At 41.3% G+C, this 15,837-nt stretch overlaps 1 protein-coding gene across 10 annotated transcripts in view; it reads left to right on the top strand.

Moving 5' to 3' along the window:
- The window catches only part of MSH3 (mutS homolog 3), a 451,221-nt gene that overhangs the window by 236,099 nt on the left and 199,285 nt on the right, over positions 1 to 15,837 (top strand). For all 10 annotated transcript variants that reach the window (XM_033925565.1, XM_033925391.1, XM_033925302.1 and 7 more), the window contains exon 13: positions 2,727 to 2,859. In XM_033925565.1, coding sequence (XP_033781456.1) covers positions 2,727 to 2,859 — 133 coding nt within the window. The remainder of the gene's footprint in view (positions 1 to 2,726; positions 2,860 to 15,837) is intronic.

Genomic DNA, 15,837 nt, shown 5'->3' with positions numbered 1-15,837 from the left:
AATACAGTCATATGAAATAAAATTTAAAATACAGGATAAACAAAATATTTTCTGAGAACAATGCATGAAGACAATGATAAAGAAAATACAGTTATTAATACAATATCAGAATAAGTCTATGAAATTATGCAAAAGCATAATTAAAGTTCAGAAGCCTAATTCAAATGAAGTGATTTAAAGTAACGTGGTTTAAGATAAAGTCTGTTTTTTCATTCAAAATTTTTTATATGAGTCCAGAAATGTCTTTTGCAAATAGTTTTAGCAACTTGTAAGGTCGGAGTCTCTAAATTAATTTCAGTGAAATTTAAATCATGGCTTTAAAAAGTTCATGCTGCAACGTTTTCATAATTCAAGCTTGGCTTTTCTGTAACTATGGAACTGCTTTTCTTTACACCCGTACTGGTACAACTGGAAGGGAAGCACAGCTCATTAGTTGAAGACAAAGGAACACTGAAATTCCCGCCGAAAATTCAGCATCGGAATTTTTTCTCTGTGTTCTCCACAGCTCTAGTGGTGGAATGTGGTACTGCTGATCAGTGTAAATCAATTTTCCAGTTTTCCGGTCCCGTTTTATCTCTAATTTCCGCCATATTCCTGCGCAGCCAGTCAACCTGTGACTACCTTTTGTTACACAACCATGCGAAATCTCTAAAGTTCCTAGAGCTTCTATGAATAACCTATAAGCTTTTTCAAGGCGTCAAATTAGTTAGTTAGTTCCCGGGTTTCGCCACCAATTGAGCATGGGGCATTGACGCCATTTGTGAAAGCTTCAGGTTTGAAAATAATTCTACATGCAAAATGACACCAGCGCAAGGTTTTAAAATTATAACCAGGATTTATTGAATTATTGGTTCTATTTTCCCATTATTAGATCAAAAGAATAGCATAATTGCTTACGTTGCGCTCATGGGAGATCATCATCGTGGCCAAAGACTGGCCTTCTCACAATGGTCTCGTTTTTCTATCTCATTACAGTCTATTATATAACTTTTGGTTTAGTGACATCATCAAGTTTGACGACCAATAACATTTCTATGGGTGGTCTTAAAGTTTAAACAAAGAAACATTCCTCCATGTTTAAAAGTTAGTCAAAGTTTTAGATGATTTCTGAATTAACATTAACATTCAAAAGAATTCACAATTATTAACATGGTAAATTCTCAGTCCTTCCATGCTGACAAGTTCTGAGCCTTAAAGGAAAAAAACTCCTAAGCTGACAGATTCAAATTGCACAGCCTTACACAGAAATCTTACTCAGGAGAAAAAGGGGGGGGGGTTAAATCCCCCTCTCCTCTTCCTGAAGCATGGGCTTCCAATGCCCCCCTTATCCCTATTCTTGAGACTGACTCTAATCACTTCCAGATGTTGTGCTCAAGATTTTTTTCTTAATGTTTCTGCTTATAAAACATTTATATAAACCATTTATATTTCCACATATCACATCCATGGGCCCCAAACATTCATAATTTCATTCATATCTTGGCCATTCATACTTCATACATTTTATATCTCAGTTTGGAATATGGAGTTTTCCTAACTGGCCTGAGCACATCTGTTTTCAATTAGAACCACGAGGCTAAAGGCGGGAAGCTGAACAAAGAACAGAAACTATTCACTGGCACAAGATGCTGGCCTAAGACAGGACAGTTATAGTACATACAAAAGAACCTCCATGTAATCATGTAATCATGATTTCCACCATGATTTAGCTTCAACAGCAAAGTACACAAAAAACACCATTCTTTTCCTTATATTAATCTTTAGTGTGTTTTTTCTTCTGGCCTTAGCTACATTATATTAAAATTTTTATTCACCTGTTTTTCCGTACGCTTCTATTTGGGCGTGGTCCTTAACTAACACAGAATTTTCTCTAACTAGAATTACCCAGAATCATATGAAAAACTGGCGCTACAAAAATACTGCACTATCATGCTTCTGACCTCAATATCATCCCATAACGAGCACGCTAGCCACGCGCCACGACTCACTCCCTTGACTGCAAATCTGGTCTGCAAATTGGACCCTCGGTTCCTCGCAGCATGGAGTCCCCAATGACTACCACTCTGCGCTCCTTCCGGGGGGGCTGATCAGCGTGCCTTGGAGTCCAAGTTGTGCGCTGGGTGTCTTCCCGAGCCTCTTCCGCTACCTCCTCAGTAGTAATGTCCTGCAAGACGTGGTATCTGTTTTTCAGGCTGAGTTGTGGTGAAGAAGTAGAGCTACCCTGTTTGGGACAAAAAGAAGAAAAAGGAAGTGAGAAAAGGGGGGGGGTGTTTCTGCATTTTCCCGTGGCTTTTTCTTTCATGTGAACAAACATTTGGCATCTGAATAGTTTATTAGTGGAGAGTTTGTTATATTTTGTGATTTTCTTCCTCCGTTCCTTCTGATTTTGCAATAATACACAATACACTACTAGGTTAATTGTTTGAAACTTGTGTACAGATCATACACCTTCTGCATCACAAATGTTTAGGATGCATATGTTTACGCAAGAAAAACATTTGCAGCTTTTAAAGAGATTTCTTAATTGTGTTTAGTGAAGCATATAAGCAATCGGGTCCTTTTACAAAACTGTGCTGCTGAACAGCCCACGCTAAGTGCCGCGCCACCCATTTTGTTCCTATGGGCGGCTTGGTATTTAGCACGTGCTGTTCAGCAGCACAGCTTTGTATAAGCCCGCCAAACATAACAGCTTTAGTGCCAGATCTCACAACTGATTTCTTTTCCAGTGAAATCAATGCTCGTCTTGATGCCGTGTCTGAAGTTCTCACTTCGGAATCTAGTGTGTTTGCTGAGATTCAAAGCCACCTGTGCAAGCTGCCGGATCTTGAGAGGGGAATGTGCAGCATTTATCACAAAAAGGTAAATATACATGATACGTGAGCCACGCAGATCTGTCATTTCTGAGCAATTGCTTATTGATGTATCTGAAAGTAGTAATACATGACAGTGCCTTCAGCATCCCAAAAATGCATCAAAGGCTTTGAACACAGCTGTCATTTGGGACCTAAATCAGGTTTTTGGGGGTTTTTAAAAAACTTTTTTTAGTTCTAAAACTTTTCTGCCTTCCCTATGGCATCCGTTTGTTTTTATTTTTTAAATCCATTTTTAAATTGTATATCACTCTGTTATGCCTTATGAAGATAACCTAAGATAACTAACCCAAGTGGTTTAGAAATCACACAATATATAATATACCACTTATTCTGAAAAGTGCAATTAGTATCTTTCAACCATTATTCTTCCAACCATTCCATTATAGGTCTCAGAATTGGAGCCTACGCACAGTTGTAAAGTCACAAACTGAGATAGTCGGCGTAGTGTTTCTGCTCATTGCTCCAGTCATTGGCAAAAAAAAACACTGCTGTTTAATAAGGAATGAAAAATATTTATAAAATTCTGAAGAGAAAACCTTGATAAAAACATAAAAAACTGATATAAAATTGTTAAAAAATAAATAGATGAATATTACCCATTTCCTTGGACAAATGTCACAGTTCGGGTATGGCAGTGCTTCAGAGAGTAGCTCTGATAAGCCCACCGAGTTTAAGCCAACAAGTAACTTTAGACTCAAAACTATTAAGCAAAGAAAAATAAGGTAAGCAACAAAAATAGTCACACACTTCCCACCTTTGCTTAGTTTGTGTCCATTGCCTCAAAACACTCGCCAGGCAGAGTAGACCCACCAATGTCCATGGATTCACAGCTTTGTAGCTGTGTCTCAGCTTCAGTCTCCAGCCCCTCTGACATGTCCACCATGTCCCAATCGTGGCTTAATTCTTCAGGCTTTAATTGAGGAGGAGTGTGCTGCCTCTCCAGCTCACCCTGAAGCCTCCTCGGCTCCTCCTCCCATGTCCCAGCTGCTCTCTTTTAACCTTATTCAACTCGCCCCTCCCTGCTCTGAAGAGGAGGAAGGGAGAGAAATCTTTCTGCAGCTGAGCCTGCTTCTGTAACCACTTCCTGCTTTGAGCCTGGTCTTCTGGGAGCTGTAATTTCTTAACCCCTAACAGCTCCTTGGCAGATACTGTCAGGCTCAGCAGGAATAGACCAAGGGAAGTCAGCGTTTCATACTTTACAGGGCCAACCTGGACAGCTCTCCTGCCTCGGGGTCTACCGATCTTCTTCTCTAACCCTGTTTCAAAGCTAGGCAGAGAGCTAGATTTGTCACAATGGCTGGCGGCAGTTCTCGCGGGACTCACAAGAACTGCTGGCAGCCATTCAGAAACTGGTGCGGGGCTAGGCAGGAACGCGGAAAGCTCGCGCCTGACCTCTGCATTCCTGACTCGTGCACCTGCTGCCTGGAAATAGTATGGAGCTGTCGAGGGAGGGAGGGAAGAATTACAAAAGGTACGGTTTAAAAAAATAAGATACAGGGAGGGTATGATTACAAAGGTACAATGGGGGTATGATTAAAGGTACGGGGAATGATTAAAAAAGATACTGGGGGTACTTGGAGGTATGCGGGATGATTTAAGGTACTGGAGGGCACATGGGGGATGGGGATGATTTAAGGTACTGGGGGGTACATGGGGTAGGGGATATTGCCTGTCACTAGGCCTGCCTGCCTGCCATTAGGCCTGCCTGCTTTGTGCCCTGTCCCGGCCTACCACTAGACCACCAGAGGGGGAGACAGGGTACAGAGCCTGACAAGGAGGGGGACTGTATGCAGAGCCTGGCAGGGAGAATTTGGTTCAGAATGTTTTTTTTCTTGTTTTCCTCCTCTAAATCTAGGGTGCGTCTTATGGTCAGGTGCATTTTATGTAGCAAAAAAAATATGGTGTATTTTTTAAAGCAGCAGAAGGAAACTGGTGAGTCAAAAACGAACTGTAATTCATCATGGAGTCATTGTTCTGTAATATCATAATATCATAAGCAATTACAAATCACATCTTTATCTTTTTATTCCACCACCACCCCACCAATCCACGAGATTCTCTGTTCTGTATCTTTCACTTTAGTTCCAACCTTTTTGTTTTGTTTCTCCCACTCTTGTTTTCATCTCCTTTCACCAATTACCAGCTTATTCCCATTTAAATACTCACAAAAGGGTTGAATTAAAGCATGTTTGAAACTTGTAAACTGTAATACTCATCTTCAAGATTTCAGTCTTAGGTTAATTTAATTCTGGGTACATTTTCTGGCAGACTCTTAGCCAAGCAATGATGGGTATTATAATTCATAAATGTCTGTTTTCATATGTTCAATTACTTCTACATGGGGTGAAGAGAGATTTATAGGGCTGGTAAAAATTCTAATACATATCAAAAATGCCAGTCACCCTCTCAACAAACTCCCATTGTGATATATATAGATATATATATATATATATATGTCAAGTTATTGTTTCACTCTATCCATAGAGCCTTAGAAGCAACTTATTTCACGGGATCAATGATCCGATGTAATTTTGAAAAGGGCCGCAAGCTTCCTCACCGGCTCATCGAAAGTATATTAGCTTTTTAAATTCATACTAGCTTCATAAATTCATATTCCTTTCATATGTTCAGCATGAGGGAGTTAATGCACATGAGTGTAACCTGTTCTGAGCTCCTTTTTGGAGAGTGTGTGACACCGTGGTTAAAGATACAGGGTAAAGATACCCTGACATTGTGGGTTCAAACCCACGCTGCTCCTTGTGACCCTGGACAAGTCACTTAATTCCCCCATTGTCCCAGGTACATTAGATAGATTGTGAGCCCATTGGGACAGACAGGGAGAAATGCTCGAGTACCTGAATAAACTCATGTAAACCGTTCTGAGCCCCCTGGAGAGAATGGTATAAAAAATTGAATAAATAAATAAAAGCAACATATGCATTTATATGCCTTTTGTAAAATAGCCTACCCCAAAGCATCTGTACAAAGTTATACTTTCTCAGAGGCATGTGTAGCTTTCTGCATGTGTAAGTCATTCTGTCCCCCTAGGAACACTTATTTATTTTTTATTTATTTATTCAATTTTATATACCGTTCTCCCAGGAAATTTTAGAACGATTTAAATGAATTTATTCAGGTACTCAAGCATTTTCCCCCTGTCTGTCCTGGCGGGCTCACAATCTAGCTAACTTGTATTACAATACAATACAAAACACTATGGGCTCCTTTTACGAAGGTGCACTAGGGTTTTCAGCGCACGCACAAAATTACCGTGCGGTAGCCGAAAATCTACCGCCTCCTAAAAAGGAGGCGGTAGTGGCTAGCACGCTTGGGAATTTAACGCACGCTGTTGCGAGCATTAAGGCCCTAGAGCACCTTTGTAAAAGGAGCCCTATAATATAGACTTGCTATACCTCCTTACACATCAACACCATCAAAATAGTTCACAAATGGATAGAAAGTCAAAATTAAAATGAGAAAATAACACAAAACTATGTTGTGTCTCAATATCAGCCAGGCCAAGGTCACTAAGTACTGAAGGCCTAAGTAAAAACCATGTCATAATTCCCTTATTAAATTTTGGGAGAGATGATTCTGAGCAAATGTGGAGAGGAGAGGTGTTGTTACACAGATTGGGGGACAGGAATGTAAAATCAGTGTGATATGTGCCTTAAAAATAGAGGAATAAATATCAAAGTAGTCTGAGAGGGCAGCAAAACCTGATTAGGAGCATAAGGAATAAAGTGATATGAGAGGAAATGTATTTGTCCAGAAAAGAAAGCATGTGTTCTAGACTAGCAGCTCAAAGTTGATCTGGAAACCACAAGAAGTCAGTAATAAAAGCGGGTGAAACATGATCAAATCTATGAGCCATGAAAAAAATTATTTTGCTGCTGAATTTATAATAACCTGGAAGATGTGATAAGCTAAACCAATGAATTAAAGAATAACAAATCATCTAGACCGGATGTTACAGTATGCACTCCAAAAAAATCAAAAATGAAATTGTAATCTGTCAACAAAACTGTCCATAGTACCTGAGAATTAGTGGCTAATATAACACCATTTTTAAAAAAAGTTTTAAGGGGTGATTCAGGAAACTACAGACCAGGTAAACCTGATGTCAGTACTGAGCAAAATATCAGTAGCTATTATAAAGAACAAAATTACTGAACATATAGACAAAAAAGTTCTGTAGGATAGCATCAGTATAGTTTCAGCCAACTGAAGTCTTACCAATTTAATACTTTTTTTAAAAGGCATGAATAATTATGTGACAAAAGGGGAGCTGGTTGATGTAGTGCAGTGTTTGTCAACCTGCGGTCTGCGTACCCTAGGGAGTACGTGGATTGCCTGTTGGGGGTACGCGGGCTGATTGCCGAATCCTCCCTGCCACCCTCTGCCGCCCGCTCACTCGCTCGCCCACCACCTGCCCACTCCATTTAATTACCCCCTACCTCCGCTGCTGCCGCAAGTCCGGGAAGGGCCAGGCATGTGCAGCGATTGCACGCCACCAGCCCACAAGCTTTCCCCCCGACGTAAATTCTGCCGTCGGAGAGAATGTCCGGCCAGCCAATATATATATATATATATATATATATATATATATATACACACACACAGTCAGAAATCGTGCCCAGCAGTCCGCTCACACGGCGGCCCTTTGGTCAGAGACCAGTGTCCTAACTGAGACTAGCTTTACCTGCGTACGTTCTGGTTCAGCAGGAACTTGTCTAACTTTGTCTTGAATCCCTGGAGTGTATTTCCCCTATAACAGCCTCCGGAAGAGCGTTCCAGTTTTCCACCACTCTCCGGATGAAGAAGAACTTCCTTACGTTTGTATGGAATCGATCCCCTTTTAACTTTAGAAAGTGCCCTCTCGTTCTCTCTACCTTGGAGAGGGTGAACAACCTGTCTTTATCTACTAAGTCTATTCCCTTCATTATCTTGAATGTTTCTATCATGTCCCCTCTCAGTCTCCTCTTTTCAAGGGAGAGGAGGCCCAGTTTCTCTAATCTCTCACTGTACAGCAACTCCTCCAGCCCCTTAACCATTTTAGTCGCTGTTCTCTGGACCCTTTCGAGTAGTTCTGTGTCCTTCTTCATTTACGGTGACCAGTGCTGGATGCAGTATTCTAGGTGAGGGCATACCATGGCCTGGTACAGCAGCATGATAACCTTCTGTTTGTGATCCCCTTCATATTCATTCCCAGCATTCTGTTCACCCTTTTCACCACCGCTGCACATTGCGCAGACGGTTTCATTGACTTGTCGACCAGTACTCCCATGTTTCTTTCCTGGGGGATCTCTCCAAGTTACACACTGGACATCCTGTATTCATGTATTAGATTTTTATTACCGACATGCATCATCTTACACTTATCCACGTTAAACCTCATTTTCCATGTCGCGGCCCATTTCTCGAGCGTGTTTATGTCACGTTGCAGGTCTTCGCAGTCCTCTTGGTAAATTGCCGGTCTTTAATGGTGTAATTAAACTGGGCTGCAGGGTTTAAATCAAAAAGTGGAATGGTTTGAATTTTTCTAAGGTAGTGATCAAAATGTGTCAGTTTTGAGAATTTATATCTGCTGTCTATATTTTAAAGTCATCTGCCTTGACATCTTTGAAAAAAAAAAATATATATAAATGATAATTAACATTTTCTCTGTGTACAGTGTGCTTTGTGTTTTTTTTTTTATTTTGTGGTTGCCATTATGTATTCATAAGATTTTATTGTGGGTATATTAAAAATGGATGGAAGAAATTGCATTACAATTAGTGTTATTATTATGTGGGTGGAGTCAGGGGCGGAGTTTGGGCAGGGGTACTTGGTTGGTATTTGTTAGGCTTAGGGGTACTTGGCTTGAAAAGGTTGACAGTGTATCTAGATTTCAGAAAGCTTTTGCCAAACTCCTCAAACTCCTGGGAAAATTGAAAAGCTATGGCATAGGAAGCAATGTTCTATTGTGAATTGGGAACTAATTAAAAGAAAACAAAAAGTAGAGTTTAAAAGGCTAGTTCTCCCAACAGAAAAGGAATAATAGTTAAATGCCTCAAGGATCTGTACTGGGACTGGTGCTTTTTAACGTTCATAAATGATTTGGAAATAGGAATTACAAGTGTGGTGATCAAATTTGCAGATAATATAAAATTATTAAATTGCATGCAGACTGTGTGAAATTGCAGGAGGACTTCGGGAGGTTGGAAAGTTAGTCATCCAAACAGCAGATGAAATTTAATGTGTTCAAATACAACGTGATGTGCATTGGGAAAAATAACCCAAATAATAGCTAACACGATGCTAGGTTCCACTTTTGGAGTCACCACCAAGGAAAAGGATTTAAAGGTTATTGTGGGCAATACATTGAAATCTGCTGAATGTGCAGTGGCAGACAAAACAAGCAAACAGGAATGGTTAGGACAGAAATAGAGAATAAAACAAAGAATTATCACAATGCCTCTGTATTGCTCCATGATGTGACTGCCTCTTGAATACTGTGTATAATTCTGGTCACCGCATCTCAAAAAAGATGTACACTTCCCCCTCCCCATTCGCGGTTTCCCTACTCGCGATTTCACATAATCACAATTTTTTTGGGGGGGGGGGAGGAGGAGGAAAACCCCCCCCATATTTTTGTCTTACCCCCAGCATCCCGGCCTTACCTGGTGGTCTAGCTGGTTTTCGGGGCAGGAGTGATCTTCCTACGCTCCTGCCAAGTGCAGATAGCCATTAGGAAATGGCTGTGGGGAGTTCCCATAGTCTCTCGAGGCAGGGGCAGGAGCGTAGGAAGATCGCTCCTGCACCGAAAACCAGCTAGACCACCAGGTAAGTCCGGGATGCCGGGGGAAGGCGGAAGGGAGGCGGGGGTGGGTCAGAGCCGGATATTCGCAGTTTTTCGCCATTTGCAGTCCGGCTCTGCCCGTATCCCCCGCGAATAAGGAGGGAGAAGTGTAGTGAAAAAGGTACAAAGAAAGCGATCAAAAATGATTAAGGAGATAGAAGAACTCTTACTATGTGGAAAGGCTAGAGGTTAGGGGACTTCAGTTTAGGGCTCCTTTTACAAAGGCGCGCTAGTGGTTTTAGCACGCACTAGCCACTATTGCCTCCTTTTAAGCAGGTGGTAATTTTTCAGCTAGTGTGCACTATAGCGCGCGCTAATCTTGTGCGTGCGCTAAAAACGCTAGTGCACCTTAGAAAAAGGAGCCCTTAGAGAAGAGGTGGCTGAGGAGAGATGATAGAGGTCTATGAAATCCTGAATAGAGTAAAAGAACGTAAACATGAAATGATTGTTTACTCTTTCAAAATGTACAAACAATATATAAGTACAAAAGTTACATAATGCATATTTTAAACAAATAGAAGAAAATATTTTTCACTCGGCATGTATTTAAGCTTTTTGAATTCGCCGCCAGCGCATGTGATTAAAGTAATCTCGGGCTCCTTTTGCAAAGGTGCGTTAGGGCCTTAACGTGCGGAATAGCATGCGCTAAAATGCCGCACGCGCTAGCCGCTACCACCTCCTTTTACGCAGGCGGTAATTTTTCAGCTAGCACGCGCTATAGCGTGTGCTAATCTTGTGCGTGCATTAAAAATGCTAGCGCACCTTCGTAAAAAGAGCCCCTAGTTAAGGTTAAAACAGGTATGAACAAATTTCTGGTGAAAAAAAATATAAACAAGGTAGACCTGGAGAAAGCCACTGCTTATCCCTGAGATTTGAGTGTCATGGAATCTTGCCAGATATTGGGATTCTTCTAGGTAATTGTGACCTGGACTAGCCACTGGGCTAGATGGACCCTTGGTCTGATCCAGTACAGCAACTCTTACATATGTTTTTAATTTGGAGACCATCGGCGTCATTTTAACAGGGTACAAAGCAAGCCATTAAAAAAAAAAAATCTTTGCAATAGTTTTTCCTATTAAGAAAACACATTAATATCTTTATTTGTCCAGAAGAGCCCTAATAGGTTTGCTTCCAAAGAATAAAGAAACAAGATCCCATCATTGCAGCAACATAGGCTTAAAAGTAAGGTGGGTTTCCAAATCCCACCCATCTCCGCCCGTCCCCACCAGGATCCTCTTCATCACCACCAGGATCCTCTCCGTCCCCACCCGTCCCCGTCCCCGCCTGGATCCTCTCCGTCCCCACAAGGAATTATCTCCATCCCTGCCCGTCCCCATAAAAAGCAGCAATTACTTCTGACAGGATCATCAATTCAACAGTTTCTTTTGTGTTTGCGCTGCTATTTTCCTTGTGGAATCTCTTTGGTGGAACCCTTTTTTATGTTTTCTGTTCAGGTAATTAACTTATAAACCCCCTCTTTTACTAAGGCTGACGTGTCCATTATATTATATGGACGAACCCTGCTTCCAAAGCCTTCCGTCCCCATGGGAGTCCCGTTGGCTAGAGGGGGATCCCCGTGGGAGTCCCGTGGGCCAGAGGGGGGTCCCCATGGGAGTCCCGTGGGTTAGGGGAGGATTCCCACAGGACCCCCGTGGGATCCGCGGGATTCCCACGATCCCCGTTCTCGTGCAGACCTCTAGTTTCCATCTCTCTGAAGGCTTACAAAAGATGATGGGGAGTAGTATTAAGAGCAGGAGATCTCCATGTGATCTTTGATGCAAGCTAAATTATTTGGTTTGCCTAATACTGCAGTGCTTTGCCTGCTTTTCATCTCTATATTTAAATGGATTCATTTTCAGTTTGTTAACAGAGAGCAATTCTATATCCGAACGAAGGAAGGGTTTGAAGGACCTGTGTCATGGACAGAAGGATCTGTGAAGGCAATCATTTGAATGTCATCAATTCTAAACCACTTTAAAAAAGCTGCTAAAAGCTCACTGATTATGTTTTTTTTATTTAAATGAAGCTATATCTAAAGAAGATTTCTAAGGATGGTTTTCAAATGAAAGTGAGATTTACAAGTTGTCTTTACATTTATAGGAGATAGAGCCTGTAAAGTTGCCAGCTGATATGTGGGTAGATGTGCAATTGCAAGTTTACCCAAGCTGTGTAGGTTTCCCAGGGCGGGGAAGGATTTGCACTTAAATGCATACTTAGGAAATTTGAATGTAAGTACTTAAATTAACCCTGAAAATTTGTTCAGTTGTAAATGTATGTGCATAGTTTTCCCTGCTGTAATTTTGAAATATCCAGCTAATTCCACATACCGAAAACAGTGCTTGTACTTTTCACATGTGCATGCAGATATAGAATTGCTCTCAGAATGTTTAATATTTAAATGTTTCCAGGGAAAGTTACACTAAATAACAACAAGCTGGTCGTTGCATAGAATCCATTTTGTAGGTACGCAGCCGAGCTAAAACTTAATCCAGACTATATTAGAACAAGTCTGTGCATGCTCATAAGCTTAAGAACATAAAAAGTTGCCATTCTGGGACAGACTGAAGGTCCAACAGTGGCCAACCCAGGTCAGAAGTACGTGTTCCTAGCAAGATCTGTTTATTCCTTGGGATCTTGCTAGGTACATGTACTTCTGACCTGGGTTGGCCACTGTTGGAAACAGGAAACTGGGCTTGATGGACCTTCAGTCTGTCCCAGAATGGCAACTTTTTATGTTCTTAAGCTTATGAGCATGCACAGACTAAGCAGTGGATTTCCCCAAACCATCTTAATAATGGCTTATGGACTCCACTTTTAGGAAATTATCCAAACCTTTTAAAAATCCTGCTAAGCTAACCACATTGCCATGCGTGCGCTACGCGCCAAGAACTAACGCCAGCATGGCTAACCGAGCATGGCTCGATTTACAAGCGCCCCCCCCCCCGCAATCCGGCACCCCCCGCCACGATCCGGCACCCCCACGACGCGATTGGGCAACCCCCTGCCACGATCCGGCATTCTCCCCGACACGATTGGGCACCCCCCCACCGCTTCTTACCCTCATCTGAGCACCCCGAAGATCGGCCTCCTCGTCTGCTGGGCCTTGAGCATCTGCGCATGCTCAAGGCCTGCGAGTTCACGTTCAGAACGTGGGTATAGACTAGGGGTGTCAAAAGTCTCTCCTCAAGGGCCGCAATCCAGTTGGGTTTTCAAGATTTCCCCAGTGAATATGCATGAGATCTATTTGCATGCACTGCTTTCATTGTATGCTAATAGATCTCGTGCATATTCATTGGGGAAATCCTAAAAACCCGACTGGATTGCGGTCCTTGAGGAGAGACTTTGACACCCCTAGTCTATACCCACGTTCTGAACGTGAACTCGCAGGCCTTGAGCATGCGCAGATGCTCAAGGCCCAGCAGACGAGGAGGCCGATCTTCGGGGTGCCACTTTGACACCACTGGTATAGACAGATATATAAAATAAAATGTAGCGTTGCACTTCAGCCCCAACTGCTAGCCAGAACAGAAATAAAATCTTAATCTTTGTGTGGATACATTGTCTGTTCTGGATAAAAAAATCAAGGTCCTGGTAATTTGTACATTGAGATATTACTGCTGAGAGACATGGAAGCAACAGAATGAAACAATGATGAGGTGGAGAACAAATTTATATACAAGCAATTTTATTAATTTAAAAAGGTGATCCAGATTTATGAATAAAAGAGGCGACATCTCTATTCTAATACTGGAAGCAATACATTTATGAAATGGCATTTTTGAAGTGCAGGCTTATAAATCAAACAACCTTGAGTGGCTGAGATATAAACAGCTGTTGCTGCTGGTTCATAAAACAATTTTCACTCATAAGAACATAAGAATTGCTGGGACATACTGGGACAGAGCGAAGGTCCATCAAGCCCGGTATCCTGTTTCCAACAGTTGCCAACCCAGGTCCAAGTACCTAGCTATATCCCTTAGTAAAACAGATTTTATCTTAAGAGTAAGCAGTGGATTTCCCCAAGCCATCTCAAGAATGGCCTATGGACTTCTTTTTTAGGAAATTACCCAAACCTTTTATTAAACCCTGCTAAGCTAACTGATTTCACCATATTCTCTGGCAATAAATTCCAGAGTTTAATTACATGTTGTGTAAAGAAATATTTTTTCCAGTTTGTTTTAAATCTACTGCTTAGTAACTTCATCACATGTCCTCTAGTCCTAGCATTTTTGAAAAATGATTCACATCTACTCTTTCCACTCCATTCAGTATTTTATAGACCTCTATTATATCACCCCGACGCATCTCTTCTCCAAGCTGAAGAGCTCTAGCCACTTTAGGCTTTCCTCCTAGGGAAGTCATCCTATTCCTTTTATCATTTTCATCACCCTTCTCTGTACCTTTTCTAATTCGGCTATATCATTTTTGAGATACAGCAACCAGAACTGCACACAGTATTCAAAGTGTGGCCATACCATAGAGCAATACAAGGGCATTAGAACATTTTCATCTTTGTTTTCCAGCAAAGATTTGAAGAGGGCCATGGGGAAGGGGACACTTGGGGGGGGGGGCACTGTGCAGCAATCTCCATTCTGCTGGATCATGTGGGGGGGGGGGTGTTGAATGGGTAATGATGCTGGGCACCTCCACCACAGGTGCAAACTTCTCTTGCTATACCACTGGGTTGAAGGAAGAGGGCAAGGATGAAGTGGGGAACATGAGGTGGAGATGATCTGCTAGAGATGTCAAGATTAGCCTTTTGTACCTTGAAAAGGTAAATGGGCAGTTAGAAGTAGAAGCAATTTTAAAATGAGAGTTGAGTGTGACAAAGACTGTGAAGGCTGGAGGCAAGAGATTTTGGTAGATTGATGTAGCAATCTTGTTTAGTGAGTGCAATAGCAAACTAGCAGACTGAAAGGTTGACATGAATTTAAAATATATGAAGTTAGTCTGAGAACAGGATTTCAGCTACAGGTGTTCTGCATAGTGGGTATATGAATATAGGGGTGAACTCTAGAGGTCATCCAAGATTGGAATTTGGCATATCTTATAGGACAGTGAAGTGGAAGATTCCAAAGCAGAGGCAAGTCCAGTGTTATAGGGAAAGAGTTCTTGAATGATTGATAAGTGGTTGAGAGGAGAGATGCAACAGTATAGGAGACAAAACAAATGCCTATATCTTAATGTTTTCTGAATGTGTTGGCAGTGATTGGATGAGATAGTGAGGGAAGGTGGTTGGCAGTGATTGGATAAGATAGTGAAAGTGAAGGGAAAAAATGAGAGAGAGAGCACTTGGAACCTTGAGGCATAAGTGTAAGGTCGATCATCAGTGTAGAAGGAGAATATGATTCATGTAAGGAGAAAAACTAGGAATCAAAGTTGATGAGAAATGGAGGAGGCTATAAATAACAGTTACCTGGAGGGGCAGTGGACTAAATAAGCAGATAGAGTAGACCTTGAAAGAAGAAAAAGAGTGAGACTAGAATGAAATAAGGGGTTGAAACCCACTGGACATAGAGGGTAGCAGCCCATCACAACCACCAGAAGCAGCTAGTAAGTTGTATGGAAGAAAAGATGACCTTCATAACAGAGATTGCTATTGAAGTTGAATTATTATGAGGTAAGCTGTAGAAAGTAAATAATCCCTGATGGAGAATTTAATAAAACCAAAAGAGAAATTGGGCAGAAATAGATACTGGGAGCTTTTCAGCATTTTTTTTAATGTATATTTTATTGCAATTTGACATGTTTCACAAGAGCAATCTTGCTCAAGAAAACCAGAAACATCCTAAAAGAAAAATGCAAAATTAAACAATCTGCAGTATTGAAACATTCAACTATATCTTTCTTAGACCATAATAATTAGAGGAGGAAAGGTCACGATAGAGCGACATAGAAACTCAAACACAGTTATTACAGATCAAGAATAGACTTAACAGCTGAATTCCCTGTTCCCAAACTGCTGTTCTGTACTAACTAAACTTTTCCAACTGCCAGTTTCTTCAAGTCCAGAAAGGCTTGTTAACTGTTTAGGGATAAAGAAAACGTATTTCAACCCCAAGTATTTAACTATGCATTCACATGGATAAACCAACTGAAATGTTGCACCGAAAGTTATTGTGT

The sequence above is a fragment of the Geotrypetes seraphini genome, chromosome 1 (assembly GCF_902459505.1).
Source record: "Geotrypetes seraphini chromosome 1, aGeoSer1.1, whole genome shotgun sequence".
Taxonomy (NCBI): domain Eukaryota; kingdom Metazoa; phylum Chordata; class Amphibia; order Gymnophiona; family Dermophiidae; genus Geotrypetes; species Geotrypetes seraphini.
Note: the sequence above shows the minus strand (reverse complement) of the source record. Positions and strands in the feature narration are given on the sequence as shown.